The following is a 27872-nucleotide window of genomic DNA, read 5'->3' as shown; positions in this document are numbered from 1 at the left end:
TTATCCATTATAATTATCAAAAGACATGTTTAAAATATATTATTAATCAATAAGTACCTATTCCTTTTTTTTGGTATTTTAGTATTAATTATTTTCCGACGAGTATCGTAACAAATCTAACAAACTGTATCCACCTAGTTCAAATTTTTCCATTGTGTTAAAGTTTGAGAAACACATATTTCATCCAGTCCCTATTGAAGGGTAATGGTGAAGGTAGGCTTTGAGTTGAAATTGTTAGCTTCTCGACGCTTGCTTGCACCCTCTATCCAATCAGTCGACGTAACGAGTAAGCTGCAAACTCAGCAGTTGACCGAGGTCGTTGTAGTGTGCAACGAGCAAAATCCTTTTATCTTCAACTCCGCGCCATTACGCCCTTCCCCTTAAATCGTTTTGTATAATTGTAAAAGCCTTTTAGTCCGTCGCCCTACAGAGACCGGAGCAACCTATAAACGTCTGAATAATGTTGGACCTACAATGGTATAAAAATCGTATAATGGCGAATTATATTTCTATGTAAAGTATTATTTATAACACCGTGGCAGTAATAACTATGCGAACCATATGCGATCTCGGGGTCCGAAGTAACGGATTTAGGGTTGAATTCTGAGGGGTGGCCTTTAAAAAAAATACTTCTATTAAATATACTTTTGTAAATATCGAGGAAAAAGGTTATAGAATGATGGTTAGAAGCCTCTAGATCCGCCAGTGGCCTGCCGAAGATGGTTTGATTTCAAGAGTTCCGATAGCCATTTTGTAATGTTTACCAATTTAATATCACGTCGTATATTATGGTACATTTGTACCATTATATTGTATTTTATACGTTTGAACAGTTGTCAATTACTAACCACGATCGCATTTCAATTGGAGTATAGTGTCTGTTACTATAATATATTATACATTTTGTTCTAACGGATTAAATGAAATGAATATCGCCCGCAATAATATATAGCTTATTACACTACTCTGTAGCTGTGTACTAGACGATGTGCTCTGAGACGGTCTTAGAGATAGTGAAAGTAAACAGTAAACACTGTTCAAGTACCATATACTTTCTGTATAGAAGCACTATGCGAGGTACATCGCCCAACCGCGATTAGAGGCGAGCCTAGATTAGAGACATCAGCAATATTAGTATACACGTGTTGCCGTTACCACGACGATGGCTATCACTGTGCTGGCTATTTTGCTTGGTTATAGGTACCCAAACGCATTTATAATAACATATATAAGCACTTATACACGTAATTATACGGTTAAAAACCAAAGTGTTTCGTAACAGGTAAATTAACGTGCGCGTTATACATTTGTGGACTTGTGGTTATACACTTAATGCACTTTTTATACACGTACAATAATGTCGGTGGGTAGAGGTAGTTTTAGTCTTATGTACGATTTCTGTACTCGTATAGTATTTATGTAGGTAGGCCGAATGACCGCTGTGATTATGTTTTATACTGTACAAGGGCAAAGCTAATGCTGTATTATTGATTCCAGTATTCCACAATAACATTGTCAAAGATCCGAGTGGGCCGCAGGCGTTGTCATATTATATTGGTTACGGGGTGCTAAATCTGTAAATCATTATGAGGAAAATATCGTATAATTATTAATAATTATCCAGCGAATAGTAGGTTCTTATTACAAACCCGACGAATACAATTTCATGATTAATATTTATATGATACACGTGACAGTGCGACACGCCATTCGTATTACTGCATAATTATACACCTATTATATTATATACTAATAATATATTATACTCTCACTCTTATGATTGTTTTAAACCGTAATACGAATATACGACACACATACACATACTGCAGTAAATCGGGAATAACAAAAATATTGATTAGCTAATCGAGTATATCGTAAAAAATACACAGTTAGTAACAATACGATAGTGATATTATTTTGTCATCGCAGTTTATGTAACACTATATTTTAGGTCACCTTAAAGCTTATCCTCTTAAGCTTATATAGTACCTAAAATACTTGATTAATGTTCATAACATTGATATTTTACATTTTTATAAATGTCGAAACAACCGTCTAAACTTTTATAACATAGGTAGTATTGTATTTATCGTCAATTATTGCATATATTTTTTTGAGTAAATACAAATCTTCCTACATGCCTGTTGGCTTTTGTAAAGTTAATTTGTTGAACGAAATAATATATCAGTGAATTTTTTATTTTATTAACTTATGTAGTACCTACCTACATTTAGATAGAATATTATGTGTAGTATACTCTCAATAAATCTCTTTATTTTCTACGATTATATTTTTGTTCTTATTTAGATTGAATAATGAATATATAAATTTATTTTGATGTATAAAAAAACAATTTACTTAATTATATTCAGTCTACTTGTTATTATTATTTGAAAACAATTTACTGTGACTTCATTTTATTCCAACTAATTCGGATGACGTCTGAGCACACCGCAAACCACAACATTATAATATTATAAGATTTCGGTATTAGATGGTACATACTACATTATATCCACTACGTTTTTAGAAATTTAATTAATCCAACAAAGTCCCAACTTGTTGATATGCATTTTGTCAGCTTAAGAACACGACGAGTGACTATTACGCTGTATCCATAAATCATACAATCATTAATCGACGTGTTCCACTTTTTTGCTGGTAATTCGTATTTTCCGTTCGATACCTATAACGATTAAGTATAATTGCATAGGTATAAAGCTAAGTAAATATAGAACATTGGCTTACAAAATGATAATTTGGATTAAACTGTGTCAAGTGCAATATATTTACACGAAAAACGGATGGTGACATTCATCATAATATATAAATGCAAACACATCATTTTATTAGGTTTATATATTATATTATATATAGCAATATATTATAATTGTTTATTATCCACCTTGATAGTCATTAATATTAAAAATTAAAATGTTTAATTTTCATCTCTATAATATGGATTTATTAATTTTCAAATACAAATATTAACTCATTCATTGTTATATTTCAATATCCACAAATATAAGATTATGTATTACAGTTGTGTATACAGAAATCAACAATGGATACGGGGTTATATTAAATATATATATTATATAAATATGTTTTATTAACAGTCAGGCTTAATCCAGCTTAATTGTCTAAAACAACTAAAGCTCTAAAATTAAAAAATAAGTTTTTATCCACTCCCGCGTGTGTACACCACTACTATGACGTATTCTAATAGTAATCCTCCAAAATTATATCTTACTTAGGTATCTATTTACATTTTTTTTCGAAATAAAATTACATATTACTATAACATTGTGGTGTTCTAAAATTCAAAATTCAACGCAAATTGACGTAGGAACTGGGCATATAGTTACATTTTGATAAATCTTTTGAACGTCATCTGTTCTCTGATTTCAAAAATCTAAGAACCGTTTAAAATATAAATTATTGTGTTCTCTAAGCAATTTAGTTTGATGGTGTTCATTTCCATGTATAAACCGGTTGCGTTATAATAATTTCAAATAATTACTATTACGACGACTACCGTCTCAAACGTGTACAACACTTCTTATGTTATTTACGCGTATTTTATGTATTGATCAATATATTATATATATATATATACATCAAATAACAATATAAGATATTATTATGTAGTATAATATTAATAAAACTGTCTAATCATTTCAAAAGTTAATTATATATTAATGTGGATTGGAAAACTAAAAAAATTGAAGAAAACGCACGAGAATATTTTTTTTAAGTTACCTAATAACAGTAGGGAACTGGCTTACTTAATTATATTTATCGTATAATTTATAGGGTAAATACTTTGTTAACATGCTATACCTATAGATTTATTTAAAATATGTTTTATTTTTACGTAAGAGTATAAAAACAATCATAATTCTAGGTTGAAACACTTATCAATTTCCGACGATGGTTTAAAATTATATCTACTTTACCTATATTGTCATATACATTATTATTGAACAAGGTTATTGGGTGGTCATCTTGACGAATATGGACATAACCGTACGTCTTCGAGGATATAATATTGTAATAATATAATACAATATAATATTATAGGTACATATTTTATACAAACCATAATAATCATTACCACCGACGAAAACCTTGATGATTTGTTTTCTTTTCCGCTGTGCTACGAATTAAATGTCAAATCGACGCAAAATTATATATTATTCTACGCTCGCGGTGCTACAAATATAATATAACTATTATCTCAAACGCATTTTTTCGTGATGATAAACTCCACTATAAACAATTATTTATTGGTAAATAATATTCTCAGATAACGAGACTGCGATATGTATAATATACGAAGGCATCACACGGTTATTTGCGCATAGTTTGATTGTCAACAAATCAACATTATTGTGCACATACAATCGGTCTCGGAGGCTATATTATAATATTATATTAAAATATTACACGCGCCCCAGTCACTACTTGTACGTTGACCTTTAAAATTGTCTTCGAACTGTGACGATATAATATTATTATATTGTGTCTATACGATGTCTGTCCTGGTGTCCGGACCCCAAACGTTTTTATTGACGTTCGTTTAATGTATTTTTTCCCTTGTTTAATATTTCAAGTAGCGCGTACCAGCCAACGAATTATCGTCCGAGACGATTCGACTTACTGGATCTATTATCATAGTCGATCCCGCATCCTATCAAAATATTATGTCTTACTGCTTTACACGATGCTCTTTTTTAGTTTTTTCTTTCTAAGCCGACCGGCAATAAAGTATATTATAAAATATTACAGCTAATGATTTAATACGTACATTGACCTTGTTTAGTATCAGTAGCTCTTGTCAATCACTACCGTAGAACACATTATTCCGTCGAAACTGGTTTTACAGTTTTTCATAATGGTATTATATCAAATAATTTGCGTTTCGTTCTCGTAAACGATAGGCATACGTGGTGGTACATAGGGACGTGGTATATGTTATTTTTTTAAAAAACTTTTTTCATTTACTCGTGAGTGGAAGATTATATTATTTACTGCGTATAAAAAACGACGTTTCTTATAGTTGTTGTTCAATTTGTTAGTAAATAATGCTTTTTTTAGAGTATAAATATAGCATGACGTTTGAAAAACTGTGGTAATATATATTTAGGTACCTATATTGTATGTTTATCTTGTTCTGAATGTGTTTTGTTTTTACTAAAAATTCATATCTAAATACTCAATTGATGGGTACTTGCCTTCCTAACTTGGCTAACTTAGTTGTAATATAGCAATATTATACGCATATTAGTTTTATTTTGTATTGATACATAAATTACATTATTGTAATAATATACTAATATCTGTAGATAATGTACCATATTTTATTATTGGTTTTGTTTCAAATTATTTTACTTCGTCGTCATAGTATAAATTCATATTGCGTTTAGTGTTTACACGCAATAACTCTAACATTAAATATGAAATTATGACGTAAGTACGTGTAGTACGTAAGTAACCACGTGGTTTTAATATGTATATATAGGTAACCGCGGATCGTGCGTACGTTTAACATTTGTATGCAATATAATATGTATATTGTAATATAGTTCATCATTTTATTTTGATGTAATACATAAGAAAATATTTTATTTTTGATAAGATTTTTCGATCGTATACTTGTCTCGTATACTATAGAGGAATTAGAGGTATTAATTCGATGAGGAAATTTAGTTATCAACATTGTATATTACAAGGGCAACAAATTAGGCCACCGTAACGTTGGTAGGTATGATCTCGTTTGATAAATTATAAAATTGATCTATAAGTATGACGCATGTATATTAGAACGAAATGAAAAAAAATCTTGAAATTAAAATAATTTAACAATAATATTAGATCGATTCGTGTGATATAACTACGGGTATATACCATAATATATGATATTATATTATATAAATATATAACTGTACGATATATGCATGATAATAGCTCGTATATAATAGTGTTTTGAACATCTGCCTAGAACATTATAGTGATATTATAGACACCGTTAAAAAAATATAACTACAGGTACACCGAACTCGCCTGTCGTGCTTTTTTTTCTTCTATATCCTACAACTACTGCAACACTGTAACACGATTTTTACACAAAACACACATATTATAATATTATAATAGGCGATTATTGTTTAAACACTCTACCAGGTCAACGCGTCATATCTGTCTGACGGAAATCGTGTACACAACTCTGTGCCGGTTCATTTCACACGTCGTATAATATCATAATACGAACTGCGGCGTGTGTGTTACACCTAAACCGAGTTAAAAACCACAGAACAGACGGATTTCATCTATTCTGCATTTCTGCGTGGTAAAACCGTTCGCGAACACAATACTATATAGGATAGACTCTATAATTCCGTTCGTGTCCGCGTCAATAACGAATGAGTAAGAATATATTATTTATTTCTATTTTCTCATCTCCGAATCACAAAACCGAATCGGTGGCGTCTAGAAAGTAGAAATTCGTCCATTGTTATAATATATTATTTATTAAATACTACGCTCGTCGTGACGTGATTGCGGCGGTGACAACGAGCAAACGAAAGATGGTAACACGGTATACACCTCGTCGGCTCGTGCTCGTTAGTAGCCAGCGCTGCCGCCCAGAGTGCCCCCCGAAACGATGATAATAATAATTTTATAATTATAACGATATATGATTTAACAATAGCGGAGGCCCGAGAGTAAAATATAAAATACATTAATGAATATTTTCTATTATGCGTTAACCTTACAATATTGTTATAATCATAATAATAATAACGACATAGGTGCCTACCTAAATACGGCGCGTTGACTGTAATTCGTCTCCTGCTCAAGTTGTAGCCTTGTAACGTTGCGTACCGGCCGGACGGAGCTCTATATAATATTATTATTATTCTATTTAATTTTGGATTTATTTACATTTTTTGGTTATTATCACATCATATATGCGTACAATCTCGCATTTTCGTTAACCGTAACAATATATTAGTGTTATATTAATTTACCTATTCGATATTTTAAGCGTATACCTAGGTGCCTAGAATCCTTCTCATACGCATTTAATCTTCACGGAGGATTTACTGAGATTGATTGAGATTGATTGAGATCTGAGGATTCGCTTGAAATAATATCGTGGAGCTTTTATAGTTGTCATAATGAACGCGTGTATGGAATGATCGAGCTACCATCCTGCATCAGTGCATATTTCTTTTGAAATTTGACCTTTAGATTACCAAACATCCAGACGTATAAGAGGACGTCACACCGTGGTTTATTATACTAGATCTTTCCCAGGTAATTTAAAGGGATATCCGATTACCGCCCCAAGCTAAAAATTATTTATTAGAGGTAATAAATAATAGTAAATTGTCTTGACTTAGGAATGTAATTAATTTTATTATAATAGTTCAATGTACTGTGTACATACAATCTATAAAATATGGAATATTAATTTAAAATTGTCTCTAATTTCCAATTGTGCTTATACATTTTTGATTTGAATTAGATATTGTTACATTTCATCTGAATCAATATTTCCATTACATATTTGTGGATTGATTTTTCACAGAGTACTTGGGTACACAAACAACTATGAATTATGTTATTCAAAATTATATTAAACACAATGTTTTATTGTGTTCCCCCGAATTTATATACAATTTTAGATTTAAATAAAATTAAGAAGTACAGTGCTACAAAGAACACAAATATTATATATAGAGAGAACAGATTTCAAATGTAAAAAAAATGTATTGATTAATTTTGTTTATATGGTATATTTTTTCATTTATATAAGTAGTTATACATAATAATAATAATAATTAAAATTAAGATTTTATATTATAATATCACCGATCGGACATGAAAATTCGTAATTATTTTTAATCTGGAACGTTTCTTGGGATGGAAAATTGGTGTATTTAAAAAAATGACTAGGACAAAACTCAGAGGCATCCATATAGTCGACGACGATCTGCAGCGTATATTATTATTGGAGAGTGTTTTTAGAGCTTATTCACCTTTTATTGCACAATTGTTATCGGTGTGACATTTTTATAAAGTGACACATTATTATAGATGTTTTTTCATCGATTTTTATTATATTTGTCTTAGCTCTATAATATGACTCGTCAGTCAATCGACCATGTTTATGACAAATCGCATCGTGAACTTCTTTCTCAGTTCCTCGCGTGTCCACGTGTGAGAGACCGAGATAACAAGCCTCATTGGCGTAACGTCCTCTAAACGGCCTACGATTTCTTTTATGGGGTTTCATTCGAAACAAAAAGTGTACAGCACGAGTGCACGTGCCGCAATATATACTATTTATTATGCTATGAACTAAAAATTTAAACCCGAGACGAAATTCGCGCTGTTCAACAAACCATGTTTTCACATACAACACATAATAATAATAATGTAATACATAGACGCACAGAGCGGCGGTTACACATACTTACAGCATGCGCATTGTCTGAAACCATATACGGAAACAATGTGTACAACGTGCATTAGGTACTTATTATAAACACAACGCCGGCAACACGTGCTCGTATTCAAAACGAAACGATGTATCTCGTCGGAAATTCACGCTTGCATATGCGTATAATATTATACGGAACGAAAGACGATTATGTATATTATTATATGGCAATATTGACAAGTCTGTTAATGATGGTTTGAAAAATCGTCCGCGGGCGTGTTCGACCTATTCGATTAGCCAACGGAATACTTACCGTTGCCGGCACGCAGATTTTCGTGAAAATTCAATCCGAAAAATACACAATATAATATATTATTATTGTACTGCGTCAAATGTCAACTCTACGCTTTTTGTCGCTCATCTCCGCCTCGTTCTGATCAGTTCGGGGCGGGGCGTTGGACTCTCGTATTTCCGTATTATTTTCGAACCATAATGATATTATACTCGCTGGTCAGTGGTCGTCTGCTTTTAACACATGCACCGGTGGCGGCAACCCACAAGTCTCGAAACGCCGCCGCGTAACCGTATAAATAATTCAGCCGGGCGCGCGCGTCTTTCGGGCGACGTGCCAATACGATATTATTATTATAATACCCGTAGGTCGTCCGCTCTCTCCGTGTCGATTCCGCTGACTCTGTCGGTATCCGTCCCAAATAAAACAAAATTAATTTATTATTATCACGCCGCGACCGACGTCCCCGACCTAGGTCGAAGCGCGACGAGCACGTTATCATAATAAATTATAATAATACGCCTAGTATTAGAGATTCCGGCCACGGACCGCATACCTATATATTATATCTGTATTGCGGAGCTGTCGTTACTGCTGCAGACGATACACAATATCGTTATACAATAATGACACCACGCGTATTTAATACGATTTCGTGCGATTTCGATTTCGATATGATTTCGCGAGTCCGCCTCGCGATGACGTTATTATTAATGCGATCTGGCGATGACACGTTCTCCTTCTCGTGTTATAATAATATTCAATACGTGTGTATGCCGCGGCGAGGACGTTCGACGAGAGTGGCGTGGAGGAAGATGGCGAGGTTCCGTTTAGAATTCGAAATTTGACACGCGGTCTGCAGCATCGGTGGTCATAGGATAAGCTCTCTTGCATGTCGGCAACAGATATTACACCGATATAATATAGACCGGGGTTTATCGTCGTCGTAAATCGTACAAAGTCCCTCATAAATCCGGCGGTGAAAGAAAAAAGAAAAAAAAACGTGTCCCACGGAGGTAAATATTTATAACACGGTCGCGGGTCAGAATGTAATAGTACTGCTGCAGCCGAGTAGGTAAACTCATAGTTATGGTAGCCATGTTGAATTGACAACTAGGTTATTCCAGGGCGGACTGGGCAAATGCAGAGCTGCTCCTTGTATTTAGGTTTTCGGGGCTGGTATATTGTATTATCAATTATCATGTATTTTATTTAATAATAAATTAAACAAAAATGATATGTCACTTGTATTATTATGATTAATTTATTGATCGGTTTAATTTTATACTTTTTTAATTTACGTAAAATGTATGTATCATGAAGATTACAGGTCCGTTATACACCCACACATTTTGTGCCTGTCTATTTGTAGTCAATTATGCCGAATTTAAGGGTAAATAATAATTAACTTGGTATCAAATTTTGAAGATCTTAATTATTTTAAAAGCTTAAAACCTATTACCTAATTAGTGTATTACTTAATTCATTTTTAGCTTTAAAAGTCTTGTGCATTTTTAAACGCCAAACTTTAGTTCCAAAACTCTCCCGAATTGGTTGTCAATAATATATAGGCAATATAGGAAACTGACCGTCAATGTACATAAATTAAAGTTATAGAACTTCTGCAAAAACTACGTATAATACGGGAATGTGTGTTCCAAATAACTATAATTTTTAAATTGTCCGTGTCTCCGTCGACATTTTCCCACTGGGCCTGGTCTTGTCCAGTAGGTCAGCTCAACGTTAGTTATCAATTTAATTCAGATAGTATAATTTAATATATAGCGTGGCATACTATAGTCTCGAACGTTCGTCGAAACGCGTCCAATGGTATCCGATGACGTTCATGATCATCACAACTAACACACTAGGTATCAGTTATAGTTTGTTTGAATAATTGAGAATAGTTTTATAGCCAAAACAAAGCCGACTCACGTTCTAATTAGAATAACTAGATAAGGTGTCGTAAAATAATAAAACAAATCGGAATCTACTATTTATCGTATAGGTACCTATACCAATTTTAAGTGGAGGTTTAATATTATTATAGTATTTGTTCCTTAGCACGTGATGCAAATATACAGCAACATCACAGCGATGGTTGTCGACAGTGCACTGTGGACCGCGGGGTTGGGATTAAAATCGTTGTGAAATCGATGGGGTTTTAACTTTAAGGTCGATCCCTGATGAAACAGCACGTGTAGGTTGTTGTTGACACATCGGCAAGAGTCGCGATTGAAATAAAAATAAAAACATTTTTAAATCGTATATTAAACTGCAGTATTTGTATTCGATACACCTATTGGGATAAGTTTTTACTATTTATATTTACGAGCCGTATACGATGGTTAATAATTTAAAAAAACTTACCATTTAATTGTTGACGGTCTTCAGCAGCAGAAAACACGCTCTATTAATATGCGAGCCACGGGATAAAGTCATGATTACAATATGATGGATAAATTATACGTATTTAAAAAGAAATGTTCGATTCGCTTGCCGCCGTCTTCTGTCTCGATTTTGACAGTTTTTAAATTATGTATTTTGCTGTGTATATTATATTATAATATTATATATGACGTATAGATATAACTCGCTGTAAATCTGCCGTTAGTTGAGTGGTAATTATTGCTTATTATTGCCCATTCACCCAGTTACTTATTATGTACAGCAGGGGTCAGCACCTTTTTGATGTCAAAGGCCAAAAAATAAATATAATTTGAATATACCTTATTTTATTTTAAACAAAAATGTATAGTCATATAAAATGTAGTTTATTTAAGTAAGGTTTATTAATTTAACAAGATACCTACAAACAAACAACGTTTTAATTCGCAGTTTCCAGTCCATACTATCTTAGTTCGTGATTGTTGTAAAAATTGTAAATTTTACTCGTGGGCCACATCAAATTACAATAATGAGGGTCGTGGGTTGCTAACCATTGGACTGTACAAAATCGTTGCAAGTGAGATGTATAAAAACGATGTAAAATAAAAATATATTAATTATACTAATCGTCTCGATGAAACACTCATAAAATATTTTGTTTCTGTACTGGTCAATTCAGCACAAAAAGATAGTTAATATACTATTAATTGTTATCTAGGTATTTTAATGTGAATCCCATAACGTTGAATGCGATAACCCAACCTTAATAAATAGTAATGCCCGTCTGAAATATTTTACGCTTGCACAATATTATCACAATATTAATTATTAAATATTAAATAGTAAATAATGTTTCGGTGTTTGACAATCGACATTGTCCGTTTCTCTGAAAATCTAACGGAATCATGGCGTTATCGCTATATTATAATATTATAATATTCTAAATCATAACAATAAACGCAATTGTGTTTTTGTATCATTATTTCCAGTACGAGAATAATGGTGCGATTAAAAAAATTAGAAGTGACAAACAAATTTAATTCGTTAGTTTAATAGAAAAGTGCATACCTACGGTAAAGTCGAAGTTAATATAATATAGATAAGGAACCAAATTGATTTAAAAAAAATGTATAACAATTTTTTTAACTTAATCCAGAAGCTGAATATTATTTTGTGAGCCGGCCAGTATGGCCCTTACCAAAATCTAACAAAAAAAAAAAATTAAAAAATTATTGTGGCTAGTAAAAATAATATCATGGTGATTATTATCTCTTAAAAAGCGCGTATTTATGTTTCAGCCGTACATTTTAAACCGTACAAATATTTTTTTTTCATCGCGAGTCCGTAATAATTAATTAAAGTCACCACTCGCCATCATCATCATAATCGTACAGTATGCAATGTAGTGTGTTCTTTAATGGTTCGTTCTCACGATGATCGCATTAGATTCTTCATCACGTTATTATTGTACACTATTGTCGATCGCTAAAAGTACATTGTTTTATATATATTTGACGATCATCATCTTTTTCGTACACCCACGTCATCGATGACAACAATAATATATGGCATTCGAACAATGGACCCTCGATTTTCGGAACGTCGTACAACAAATAGTTTCCCCTTTATTTTGTATTTGTGTAAACAACGCCCCGGACGACAAGCCAAAGACAAAAAAAAATCACAACACGCACAATAATATAATTGATGTCTATAATAATAATAATGTAACTTTATACCCGCAATTAAAAAATGTGCATCTCTTATTCATCGATAAATTATTATTATTGTTTTTGTTGTTGTTGTGATACGGCTGCAGCTGAGACCTACTGAAAATTTCGGAATGATACTGCAATAGATGATACTTATATGTGCTGATAATTGAGAATTAAATCAACGGGGAGCTTTAGATATAATATTTTAACCAAAAACTGTCAGAGAGCATTGAGCCCCCCCCCCCTAAAAAAAAAACCAGAATACATTACAAATTTATGAAAAAAAATTTTCTTGAATACGAATAAGATATTATGTTTTATTATAATTACATTAATATCAACTGCTTGATTGTCCTGTTAACTGTTAAGACTTTGTAAAGAACGTAAATTAAATACAAAATTATAATGATACATCAATAAATATAATATATATTTATTATTTATAATAAATAATATCTTATATTATTACATTCGAAGTTCGGAAATTCGAAATGTATTCACCACAATGTCTTTCTTATATTCTTATCGTTAATAATTTACCCTACAATTGTGTACACATACTTATTATTTCCGATAACTATCGAATTATTATCGTAGGTACTTACACATTTTTTTTTTCATATCCCAATAATTCTAATTGTTTTTTTCTTCTTGTTATTTCGAATCACTTAGCAATTAGAAATTTTTCATAAGTCCCACCAACTTCAGGGTATCGAGAATCAACTGTATATCTTTTTCAATCGGTATTAAATATCCTAAAATCTACTCTAAATCGACCTTCAGATTTATTATTAATTTAAAACTAAGGCTAAATCTTCACAAGATCATTTTCAATCCTTTCCTGGTAGAAAATAACCGTTCACGTTTAATTATACTGCAGCAGAGTTGTATACACTATACACCCATTGTATGTGCTGTACTGCTGTAGAACAATATTATACGCCGACACAACGTTTTTTGTAACTAATAATAATATGAATGGAAATGATACATTTCATATTTTTTTACATTTATTATTCGTAAACCAGAGTTGGCGGGTCCAAAGTGGTTGGTTGACGGTTTGAACAGGAATTTAAACATCTGGAGTTGCACTATATAACATAGATGCTGTGTGTTATGTTGCAATAAGGCAACAGTCACACTAAAGGTAGACTAGCTAGACTATTATGGTGAGTAGAAAGACTATAGGAATCGAGAAATTCAGCGTTGGCCCCTGTTCTATTATTTTGTCTGTATCAACAGCCAATGAAAAAAGGAAAGGGGGCTCGTCCCCGAGGGTCACGACTATGTAATAGGCCTATAATGTTGCCTGCTTAGAATTATATTATGTGTTCATTTGTACCTACTTTTACTGAGTAAAAAGATTATATTTTAAAACAAACTAAACAAAATAAAGTTATAAATGATTGTATCAGTACCTTATCTACTGCATCGTGAAAAAAAGAAGAAAAATAATATTATGAATATTTTGTTGTAAAATTTTCAAAAAATGTGGGGATGGCTGGTTTTCGGAAACATAATATTTAATATTTTGTATATATTATTATGTTGTCAATAATTATTAATACATGGTGTAAGTAGGTAGTTATATAATATAAACATAATCTATATATACTTTTGAAAGTGTTAGTTCTGCAGGTGCATACTTGCATTTACTTCCTTATATTTAAACAAATACTTAATACTTTATGTAATCTATTAAAGTAATAACAACGCGTTCAAATGATATTATTTATTTCAAAATTGTAACATTTTGTTATTTTACTTTAAATGGAATGAGACTAATGAGAGTACCTAATATCATTGATTAAATTGACATATTATTATGTATATAATTAATTGATTGTGAATTGTGATATTACTGCGATATTATTTCTTAACAGTGGTTATTTAAAAAGTTTTGTGTATGCGCCAAAACTAAATACAATTTATACTTGCCCAGTACCCAATGTTCAAACAAAGACTGTTTTTTTTTCAATCAATTTGGGCCCATTATAGTGTCTCGGTCTAGTCTTGACTCTTTGGTACCCAAGCAACATTTAAGGCCTGACATAATAGTATCATAGTTGAACTTTTCCAACACAAATATTTTTCGCATTAGTTTGGTCTTATTTTTTTCTAAAAGGACGGAGGCTCGTTGAATTGTAGCAAGAGTTCGTGTTTTACTTAAATAATCGAAAATGGTCGACTAGTATAATCGGATTATAGAAAGATATTAAAATGAAATCGTTAAAAAGCTATGTTGATAACAAAATATTGTACCTATATAATATAATTTCGAAATGAAAAAGTCTACGTGGTTGCCAAATCTCGGATGTATACCTATTATAGTGTAACAGTTAAACAACGTAATATGACCAAATATTATATTAACACGTAGGCGTGGCGTGTTTTTTCGTTTCGGTTCTCTCACACAAACGAAACAATAAAACTTTGACTATATTATAATATTCTTGATAGAATAATAAATTAATGTTATCTAGACGTTAATTTTTCGTGAAATTTCTCGTCCCCCAGCTGCTAACATTTACTGAAGCTACTATAATACACAGTGTGATTCAGGATGAGCTAGAAGTAGGTATATTTCGTATTTACGTATGTTTGTGTGTGTGCTACCGTTGCAGTTTAGCAGATGCTTAAATCGTATATCGTGGTGGAAGTAAAAGAAGATAATATCTGTGGTGGTTTTTTGTTCAATGTTATTTCGTCTTGGGTAGGGGGGGGGGGAGCGGTACAACGTCAATCATTATGTTCGAGAAGGTTTTGCAAGTTTTCTTTGTGTAGTGCGTCTGTCTCGTAGTTCAACCCAAATATACCCGTTGATAGTGTTAGTAGCAGAACATTTTCGTTACACATTTATTATCATTATACTTCGCTCCTGTTGTTGTCGGGATTCAATAAATAAACTGAGCGCGCGTGACGATATACACCTTGGCGGATGTGTGTGCGATAGAGATCTCGTGTCCTTGATTGCCGTTCGCCGTTTTCTGTGTATCAAAGTCCAACTGTGTCGCGCCAATAATATAGTAACACAATAATAATAATAATTGCCGTCCGATCGCCGCCGCGTTTGACTAGCGCCGACCTCCGGTGGCGTTACTCGGTCCATAGTGACGCCGGCCGGGTGTCGATCAGTTTCGGTGGACTGGTGGATGAAGCACCTATATAGGGAGAGGGAGATGCCGTGGAACGTAATCCGTAGAGCGGCTTTGCGACTGCAGGAAAGAAAAATTCTAAATAATGACATTTCACAGCGATTTATAATGTCGTCGACCCTGGGAAGTGTAATATTTTTTGTCGTTTTCGGGGATAAACTGTAAGCATTGAGTCAACGAAAATATAATAATAATATTATATAAGTGCCATATTAGAAAATGTTGACATTACACTGCTAGTTGTTCGACAAATACAAAAATCGTAAATAAAAAAAATAAATAGTTGTTGCACCTGGATTTTATTTTTAAAACTACGAAACATCGACAAAATGTGTGTTGGTTCAGTTCACGTTTTTCTCATGCTTATAGGTACAGCTTGCGTTTTAAACGATACTGGCGATTATGATTTGGAATAATTCAATATTATATTACATTATATTATATTATTCCGTCGCAAATAAAATCGGTACACGGCATTTTGACGAGCATACTGTACTGAAAAGAAAATAGAACTCGAACGAAAACATTGTAGTATATTGTTGCTCGACGTTTTGCCTTTTTTTTGTTCGTTTACACCCCATTTCGTGGGGGCGTCAGAGCGTGTGCAGTGACGGTCGGCCAAGCGATTCGGCGAAGTAGGTTTGGGATAACAGATGATACCCTATAGAATTAAATACCGCACAAGATACACTAGTGAGTTTATCGCACTTATGAAAATCGTTTTTTTTTTTTTAAAAAAAAAAACACTTTCTTGTTAATATCGGAGTGTTCGATGTATAGTGTTCGAGTACAGTGGGAGGAAGTGACCGACGATGACTTCGATACACTCGAAATATAATATACATAATCATACAATATACACCGCGAGGTATGACGATGTGTGGTATACCCATTATAGGTACCTACGTAATATAACATACGACGACCACACTACCTAGGTTCGGTGTCCCGAGGTCAAGGTTCTGTTTCTCGCGTATGTGTGAGTGTGCGTGATTCCGTATTCCGTTTTAGTCGCCCGGTTGGTAATTATTATTCGTTTCTGGAACCGTTGAAAATTATCGTATTTATAATTAATGTGTAAGACCTAAACTTTAACCTTATTTCACCACCCACCTATACAACAGTAAATACAACAGTACGTCGCTTGTTACACATAGGTAGGTTATAGTTACCGTATAATAATAATATATATTGTATTGTGCTATATAATATATCGCTGCTGCAGGTCCTGTAACAACGATTCACCCGCACCCTTAATTAGATATCACGTGAGATTAGTAATTATTAGACCGTGGCAGTTGTGTACACTGATAATTATACGCTTGAAATTGTCGGACGTGACGTGACACTGTGTCAGTTGTAGTGTAGGTATAGTGTGTGAGTCGAAAAGTGTACGGTTTTGGCATAAAAATGTAAAAAAATTGACGGTGGCACAGAGAGAATCGAAACAGCGCGGCGGACATCGCACGTGAAACCGACTTTTGTAATGTACGGAATTGAAAATTTGTATCGTGAAAAAAAAAACATATTTTACTAATTTGTTCGCTCTCCTGCGGCGAAATGGACGGAAATTACTCGGTGGCGCGTTATGTACAATATACCTTTATTAATATGATAATATACATAATACCTATAACAGTCGTCATATTTCGTGCGCTATTATAATATTATATTTTTATACTACACCTTTTGTTTATTAGTCACCGGTTTAATTTATTTTTCATAGTAAAATTATCGACATCATCATACAAAATAAACTTTCGCCCGCCCGAATTTATTATCACTTTATTGCGTGCTTGTCGATCTGGCGAAAAAAACGTCCGTTTTTCACGCAAACTACCCGTGTACACAATACCAATATCATATACATAATAATTTAATATTGTCTAATTTTTTTTAAAACACTTTTCGCTGTACGTAATATTACTACCTAGCCATTTGTATATGGATTAATTTTGACAAACAGTACATGACATGTTCCCTCGTGTTACCTATATGAACGACAATAATATTATTCTCCCAATTCATATTTGACATTTACGATGATAATTAATCACTGAAAAACATTAAAACGGTTTATTAACAATATCGAATGTTTTATACATCGACCTGCAGAGGACCGTTACATACGTTTTATTAACACTTGAAGTTTATTACTATATTATGTGAACACGTCCCAGAATTTTACGAATTATTTTCATTGTTAATATCCATTATTCGTAAAAAACATATTTGTGTTCACATGTTGTTGTGTAAAGTTTCAGAATGTGTATTTATTTTTTGGTTAAAAATGCTCAAATGATTGCATTGATGCACTATATTATACTTATTTTCCCCTCTGGCAATTGATGCAAGTACACAATTGATGACTTAGGGGTTTTCTTTACGCGTAAATAGTGTAGAACCATTTTACAATTTTTCGTGATCTTTGCGTCGATAGGAATATGTATAAGACATGCTATTAAACAAATTAATTAAATTATCATTCCGACGACTGTATATTATATATTGTTGTTTCGGGATCAAAAGTTCAAAAAAATGTGTTCCATTTTATTTATATATTCGATGTTTGTTTTATTATTCATTCTATGAATTTATTATGTAAGTATCGTTGACCGTTGCAGCAGTCGCCAAAAGTATACCTGCTATAACCTAACCTAACCTTTTTTTATAGTTATATTCGTATTCACGCAACTTTGCATGTCGTGCTTTCTTTTCAAATTATTTATTGTATTCGTTACACACACTCGCAATATTATTGTGAACTTTTCAAAGTAACGGATCACTTAATTTATTATTTATAAATTAAAATTAACAAGTCCAATAAACAAACCGTCTAAAGTTTTTAAATCAATCTACACTCGGATAAAAAAAAAAACATTCTAAGTACTTACAGTCTTGATTATACACCTATAATCCGGAGACAATTAATATTATATTATTATATGATCGATATAAAGTCAAGAAATAGCTTTTATACAGTTTTTAAACAAAATAAATTATAAATGTATATTATATTATGTATTGATCATTAGTTACTTATGTTAGGAAATATTAGCATGCTTTGTTTATTGAACGTTGTTTTGTTGTTGTTTCTTTTAAAGTGACAGTACAACAAGCGATTATTGAAAAATATAGTTTAGTTGATATTCTGTCATGGACAATAAAATATTTAAAATTGAGTTAAACACTAGATAAATAATATAGTGCCACGCCTGGTTTAAAGAAGATAACGGATTTCATAATCAAACGGTTTCACAAGGACGTAGGTACTTAAGAAACTACGAAAAAAATGGCATACATACATTATCAATTTAAATAGTTATTTTTTGTTATCGAAAAGTCATTTAAAATAACTTCACTGTACGTGAGCTTTTTTTTTTGTTATGGCACTCTTTTGCTGCTGATAATGATGATAGTTAAAATATTTATTTCGCAGACTGAACATTATCGTTACATTATTATATTTTATGTAGTAGAGGTTCACAATAAAATATATTTTATAAATGATTTACAATACACTGCGTTATAACTATCGTCAAACATATAATATGTTTTTATGTTTACACTTCCAGTCAAAGGGTTTGCCGGGTTTGGTCCGGATATCCGGCTGTTTTGTTTCAAAATGATTTGGTGTTTCACTCGTATAGCTTACGTAAAACCCGAATATCTACTAAAATAATATCTATATCCGCGCGAATTCGTTATTTTTGCTATCATGGACATTATATACAACGACGACTGCGGTAAAAAAAAATTTTAAAATCAGTTCATCGATTAAATTACATGCCTGAATGTTCTTTATCACAAATATATTAAATTTCTTTTTCTTAAATTACGTGGTTGACACGAATTCAGTTGAAACATTTTAAAAGTGTAATACGAGGTGTAATATGTAAAAAAAACTTATTCAATGTCGTGGTACTCGGAACTTAAACGTGATTTATCTGTCGAATTGTTTTTCGAATTGTTTCTCGACCTGTGTACATATATATTTTTTACGGTGTATAGGTACATATTTTTTTTATTATCATTCCTTCGCATTAACACACACACACACCACACACCGTTTGTCTCGAGGGCCCATGTCACATTATATACAGATACGTGGCCATCACGCCTATGGCTGAAGTACAAGTGCCAGCGCGCGTCCGGACGGGAATTAATTTCCTCCAGGGCACCCCTTCCCTCTCTGAGCGTTGTAGGTTAGGATATTCATAAACTTATGTACTCACTATATATTATATATACCTAGATGCCTAATAGTACGGTACTATGGTACCTACTTTGCTCTTTGTATAATATTATATTACCCGCATCATAATATTATTATTATATGTATTGGTACTTTGTTGTACGATGGGCGGGACCATCAAAATCCGACGTCAGAACCCTCCACCCCACACCCGCTCGACGACGTGTACTTATAGATCAGTGAGCGTATATTGTTACGATCGCTCGTCAAGCCCCGAGGCGAGAGACCTCGACAACTGAACTCCTCGGTACCCGAGCTAGGTGCCCGAGGTGTCGACAAAAAAGATAAAATAGCGCCAAAACCGTGTTTAGCGCAAATACACCTGAAAACTTATTTGGCATATTCGAGAGTATATAATAATATATGTGTATAATACCTGTCATGTATGCACCGTTAAAAAGGTTTGGAACCGCGTTAATATAATATTATACAATTTTCGACGAGTGAACTCGCTATAGATACTATGTTTCTGCAATGACGCTATCATGAGCCCTGTGTATTATTATATACCTGTCAGGTCTCTCCACTTTCCTCGACGACTTGACGCAAACGAGTATTTTTTTCGCACCGAACGACCACGTCATAATACGTGATTGTATACAATATATCATACTTACTTGGGTGAAGCGATGTTGTCTGAAGAATACATCAATCCGCAGGTTGTTGTTGTACCTGCAGATAAAAATCCGTAAACGAATCATCTTAAATCATCCAGGCGTCAATATCCTCTTATTTTATAATCATCGTTATCGTTTTTTCTGCAGCAGCTGTAACTAAACAGCTATACGCAGTGTACAACAATATTATAATATCTCTTGTTCTCTTCTCGTTACAGCCACGATCGGACCTTTCGCCGTGGGTACGGTGCTGGCGTGGACATCGCCGGTGCTGCCAATGCTGCAGTCCGAGAACTCGAGGATCCCGATAACGGCCGACGAGGGGTCGTGGGTGGGTTCTCTGATCGCCATCGGTGCCATCATCGGGTCCATACCGGCCGGTAAGGGAGCGGACATATTCGGCAGGAAGCCCACCATCGCCGCTCTGGCGGTGCCGTTCATCATCAGCTGGGCAATGATATACTTCGCGACCACCGTCTGGGAACTGTACGTGGCCCGTCTGATCGCCGGAGCCGTTATCGGCGGAGTCACCGCCACCGTCCCGATGTACATCGGCGAGATAGCCGAGAGCTCCATCAGAGGTAAGTGCCGCGTGTTAAATGATATAATAATAATAATATTATCAGATAGGTTGACCGGCCGCAGGCCTCTTACAATATAATATAATATTATTATACAAACAATATATAATGATTTGACGATGCCGTCGAGGTCATTTGTGTGTGTGTGTCAAACAACTCTACTGTTACACCTATATGATAGGTATACGTATAGTACAACGCTGGACGTATATATAGTATCATGACGTATACTTAGGTAATTGGCCGACTATATATAATATTGTAACGGTTTTTTTAATTATAATTATTGTGTGTGTATGTTTTTTAACTTTGGATTGGGCAGGCGCTTCGCAGAGCTGTTTATAATGCCCGCGCCTCACCCCTCCGCCCAGTGTAAAAACTATTTAAACAATTATAATTAATATGATATCCCGTTAGTCCGATATCGTAGATTCGTATCAAGTTGAATATATCTTTAAATTATACGCTGTCGACGCATGTCGTGTTAACACCGAAAGTTTATGACACTTTATACTCTATACCTATGTACTGCCTTAGAATATGCGAACGAGCAGGGAATAATAAAATATATATTATTTACAATAATTGGCAAACAAATGGAGTAGAATAGTATATTATTGATGATATTCGAGTAGCTTCGAAAGCTCTTTGGATCTGTCCTAGGATCAATCACAACCATTTATAGCTGCAACCGTCTCTGGTGTTTTTTTCGTTGTCTTCGATAATTTGACACTGACAGATTGCTATATCGAGTAAAATTCCAAGAACTTGTTCAAATTATCAGGGATTCGTTGACGCCGGTGTTATCGATACATATATACCGTGCATAAAATAATATGCATGATAATATTATGTTTTACCTCACTCACTGTCGTTAATAATTATTCCGTGTCATCTGTCTCCTAGTTTATAAATAATTGAAACTCGTACACTTTTCTATGGTGTACGATTTTCCCACGAATTATATTAATTATCTCACGTTTATTATAAATAATAATGCCGCACGCATCGTCGTATTGTCTGCATGCGTGGTAAAAAATTGTTTACTAATGCAATACTACTTGTAATTGATATTTTCTAATAGTTCTTGTTAACGCCGTGCACCGTATACAGGTCCATTCAGCAAGTATGCTCACCCCTCTTCTATCCTGTAATAATGTGTTCATTAAATTCTGATTTTTGAAATTTTTAAGAATATATTGTATTAATATATTGTACTCGAACAATTTTTATCAAATAATAAATTACTATAATTTTTAAATCATCATAGACCCCTAAAATCATATATTTTTTTAAATTGTTTAATACAACCCAAGTATCTGTAAATATGGACATTATAAGTCCAAAACTCAGAATTTGAATTAATGCATTACTTACTTAAAGATAAAAGGTATTGAAGTTTATGAGCGTACGAATTATACCATCTATTAAACACACATGAGAGCTATGTCACCTTTAGCACCCAAAGTTGGGATTCATGTACGAAACTTTCTCAAGGTTTTGTAGCTGTTTTTTGACGAAATGTAACTATAATAAAATTGTTTGTAACTTACAAAGAAGTTCAGATTACCGATTTTTGATACCTCTGTTAGTCCGAAATTATTTTTTTTATAAATTTATTAATTTGCATATAGGTTTACTAATAAATAATTCTATTGAATATTGTGTACCTATTCGTATTTATACTTAACAATTTGTATTTCAAATCCAGCTCTTATGGTTATTTGGCAAAACAATTAATATGGACTTTAAGGTATTAAATATAAGCTCTGTACTAATATAGTGACAAATAAGTCCGTGTGTATATGAAGTAAATGATCCTAAGTGTGCGTGCAACACCCATTATAACGTCATCTGCACGCAGCGCAAACATGCAAAATATGTTATGCGCGCAACGTCGTTTTTGCATCATATTATGATTTTGTATTTAATAAGAGTATGAGCATTATATTCGTTCATACTTCCTACAACTCATCGCTTTAATAACAATTGCAAGTAATAGTTAAATAAGCTCTTTAAAATAATTGCCATAATTTTTCATTTATTATAGTTATTAACGCACTCATAGTTTTCCACTTACGTTCATAAGTGACTGTCGCTTGTATATCTAATAATCATGTCGATTGCATGTATTCACATGCCGATTGCTCTTTTCCATACAACGCACAATTTTTCCTTATCTTATACCTAAACCAATTAGTTAGCATAATTATTTAATAATATAAAATCGTATATGGTTGTATTATAGTTTTGAACTTCCTTGTAAGTTACAAAAAAGCTATCGTGGCTACATTTCCGTTACGAAATCTTGAGAAAGTTTTGTACAAATATTCCAAACTTGTGGTCCTGCAGTGCAACATTTCACTGAAACAATTATTTGCACATTGTGTGCAAAAGTAAAAATCGAAAACTATAGTTCAGTTTGCACTATCGTAGAATATCGTAGAATATGAATATATACCATTCTTTATTTTTTAGTCAAAATTTGGTTAAATAATGCATAGAATATGGCGCTCCGATAAAAATCAGACCTATTTAAGGTTATAAGTTTGTATCCAAGTTAAGTCACGCGATAATTTTCGTAAACAGTATATATATATGTATGTACTTACTCATAAATCATAATATTATATTACATTTTAAGACATTTGATAGTTATAAATACCTAGTGAATTCGTATTGTATTTCGTCGATCATAAATCATAATAAACATTTTTTTTGCAGGTGAACTCGGCTCTTACATCCAAGTAAAGGTGACGCTAGGCATATTGTACGTGTACGCCATCGGTCCGTTCGTGTCTTACGAGGGGCTGGCCATCCTGTGCGGAATCATACCGGTGATCATGTTCGTTCTGGTCCTATTGGTGGCGCCCGAGACGCCCACGTACCTGTTGCGTGCCGGAAGGAGGAGGGAGGCGGAACATTCGCTGGTGCTGTTGCGTGGGCACGAGTACGACATCGCCGGTGAGCTAGAGGAGCTACAGCAGCAACTCGAGGAGGAGCAGAATCGAAGCAGCAAGTTCAAGGATCTAATATCATCCAGGGCCACGGTCCGCGCGTCAATCGCCGTCATGGGGCTGCTCAGCTTCCTGTCGTTTTCGGGCATCAACGTGCTCATATTCTACGCCGAGTCCATATTCAAGAGCAGCAGCAGCAGCATATCTCCACAAGTCAGCTCCATCATCATTGGAGTCCTCCAAGTGAGTACCCAAAACTGTATACGGTAATCGGAGCGATGACGGAGTGATACTTTTATTTTTAACCCTTCTAAATTATGTTAATTTTTTAATTCAGTAAAAAATATTCATACACGTAAAAATAAAGGAACGGACGATCACGTAACTGGTATGTCATCGACAGCTAATCTATATAATATAATAACGATTAAGTACTAGATTTTTGATTGTAACTAGCTAGTTTCTCCTACGTAGCTGTATATTCTACGGACAATAGCGACTCGTCGGTTGTCAGAAGTTATTTCGATGTTTCTTTGCGTTGAATTCTATAACTATCTACTCTAGTTGGAATCGCCTGAATCTACGGAATGTAATATTAGGGAAAAAAATCACGTCCGTAATACATATATGTAATATATTATATACGTAGAATAAAATTATTATATAATTAACCACAATACTTCTTAAAACAATTATTTCGTAGCTAATCCAAAGTCGTTTATGGCGATTTACCATGGAATATGCCAAACTAAGGAATTCCAACCCCCGAAAAAATAATGCTTAACCAACAGTCGTAAACTAAATTATTTCAAACAATTTATGTCTATGACGTATAATAACAGTTACAGACCCAACTAATTTCTCGCATTTGGTAGTGCTGACTGCTGACACGAAAATCATAAAAAATATCAAACAAAATAGGTATTACTAAAAATAAAAAACAATGAGTAAAAAATTTAACAATGCTATCTGAACGGTAATATAATTTTGAGCCCGAGAGTTATTCTATGAATGTTTACAAGCACTTAAATTACGATGATTGAAGTGTCAACCTCAGCCCTTTCAGTATTTCACTCCACTTATCCTAAGCCTCAAACTCTATTACCAATTTAGTTTTAATGCGTTATTCGTTATTATTGATCGTCAAAATTCTCCAAAAATGTGCTCTTTCGGGAAATAATAATGAAACAAAATTTGACGTCCAACCGCGGTTATAATAGAGAACGTGTGTTACGTGATTGAAGGTACCTGAATAAATATAATTATGAATGAATAATAATAATTGATACAATTATAGAGTTCTATGAGTCGTGTTCAATACATTAATATTTATTCATTATTTTTATTAAAACAAAAAAAAAAAAGTTTTATTTTTTTATTTCGAGTAAGTACATAGTTGTCGAGCATTTGACTATGAAAGTTTAACATATCGTGCATTTAATAATAAATATATCATATCACTGCACCTTTTCCCAACGTCAAAGTTTACGCACTTCGTTGCGGTCCGTAACACAAGTCGCCGCGTGTGTAACCCGATATATCGTCGCATAGGTACTATAATAGTATAATAAATTGAACACTATCGATTTCTAGACTTATGTACCGTTATATGTACCAATGTCCAATATACATTTATAATGTAAGTTATAACATTGCCGTATGGTAGCAAATCGATGGTCGTTATAATATTATAATATCATACGAATACCCATATGATATACGAGCTACGATGTGACACGACCTCGGTAACAGTGGTAATAATATATATATATAGCAACGATATTAACGCCCCCCGTGTTATTTCCGCAGGTCAAGTTCACGTTCGCGTCCGCACTGTTGGTGGACAAGGCCGGCCGGCGCGTGCTGTTGCTCATCTCCGACTCGGTGATGGCCGTGTGCCTGGGTTGCCTGGGATACTTCTTCTGGCAATCGGAGCATGGCGTCGACGTGTCCGCTTTCAGCCTGATACCGTTGATCAGCCTTGGCGTGTACATCAGTACGTTCTCGCTGGGCTTCGGGCCCATCCCGGGAGTCATGATGGGCGAGCTGTTCAGCCCGGACGTCAAGGGCCTGGCGCTGGGCATCGTGTGCGTGATCGCGTCACTGCTCGAGTTCGTCGTCGTCAAGATGTACCAGAACTTGTTGGACTGGTTCGACCACGGCATCACGTTCTGGATATTCGCCGGGTTCTGCGTGCTGGGAACCGTGTTCGTGTGGTTCCTGGTGCCGGAGACCAAGAACAAGACGCTGCAGGAGATCCAAAACGAGCTCAGTGGCAAGAAGAAGTCGAACAACCGGAAGGACAACCCGAAGGGCAGCAAGAAGCATCACATGATGGATTCGCTGACCGGCGACCAGACGCACGCCGCGATCGTCTGAACACAAATCAAAAATAAAATGCACAACACCGTCGCGCACTCGCACACGCACACACGTGGTATAACTTCGTTATATACGGCATGAGTGACATGAATAATAATGTACAATAAAATTGTGTGAGTGGGTGTGTGGTGCGTGTGCGGGTGTGCGATAGAGTTTGACGAACTGGGTGGGCGGGGTTTTGAGGAAAACGATATTTTTTACAATTTTTTAACCCCACACATTTTTTTTTATTTTTATCAAAAAACTGTTTGAATATCAAATACACTGAGAAAAAAAAACGTTTTCTTGTTTTAAAAATGCATTTGTGATTTATTAATTTTTTTTTTGTTTTTTGTTTTTATTTTCGAATCAAGTGACTCGTTTTGCCAATATATTCTTCACATATTGAGGATATTATATACACTGTTATATATGTTTTCGAGTATTTATATACACACGCACATATATATATATATATATAGGTACCGACCTATGTATTTCATTTTTTTTATTTATCGTAACATTTACACTGTCTGTTGATATAACATAATAATAATATATTGCATTCCATTTTATTGTCAACTCTCGAAAGGACGCAAGTACCCCATTAAAATATATACATAGTATATTATATTCACTCCAACGAGAATTTTGGGATTTTTAATTTTTGTGACACTTTTACACGCAAATCATATATTTCATTTATTTTCTAACGTTGTTTTATCCCAATAAATTGTTTTCTTCTGAAACGAACGCCATTTGTTTATAATTGGCGATGCTTGGCCCTAAGCCACGTAGTTAAAATAGACCATCGTTCTTTGTATTTGGTATAGGTACGTGTAAAACACGCGTTAATCTTAGCAACACAATACGTTTCCAGTTCTGTTTATATATATATATTATATATTATAATAAAAGATTTCGCTCAAATTTTCGTGTCCGGTCGGTGGTTGTAGCATAGAATCTCACGCGACGCGCATGTGACAATAATATCGATTGAAATTTAAAGTATAGAATGTCCTGGGAGATTTCTTGGGGTTTTTCTCTTTCCATCAGACGAACGATTTAAAATCAATTTTTTTTTATGCAGACAATAAAA

The 27872-nt window shown here is 33.7% G+C and overlaps 1 protein-coding gene across 5 annotated transcripts in view; it reads left to right on the top strand.

The window, feature by feature from the left end:
- The window catches only part of LOC100159728 (facilitated trehalose transporter Tret1-2 homolog), a 78753-nt gene extending 50881 nt beyond the window's left edge, over nucleotides 1-27872 (top strand). For all 5 annotated transcript variants that reach the window (XM_001946395.5, XM_016805220.2, XM_016805221.2 and 2 more), the window contains exons 4-6: nucleotides 21093-21455; nucleotides 24180-24655; nucleotides 26222-27872. In XM_001946395.5, coding sequence (XP_001946430.1) covers nucleotides 21093-21455; nucleotides 24180-24655; nucleotides 26222-26791 — 1409 coding nt within the window. In that variant the 3' untranslated portion in view covers nucleotides 26792-27872. The remainder of the gene's footprint in view (nucleotides 1-21092; nucleotides 21456-24179; nucleotides 24656-26221) is intronic.

Source organism: Acyrthosiphon pisum, chromosome A3 (genome assembly GCF_005508785.2).
Source record: "Acyrthosiphon pisum isolate AL4f chromosome A3, pea_aphid_22Mar2018_4r6ur, whole genome shotgun sequence".
Taxonomy (NCBI): domain Eukaryota; kingdom Metazoa; phylum Arthropoda; class Insecta; order Hemiptera; family Aphididae; genus Acyrthosiphon; species Acyrthosiphon pisum.
The sequence above is the reverse complement of the archived record's forward strand: the minus strand, read 5'-3'. Positions and strand labels throughout refer to the sequence as shown.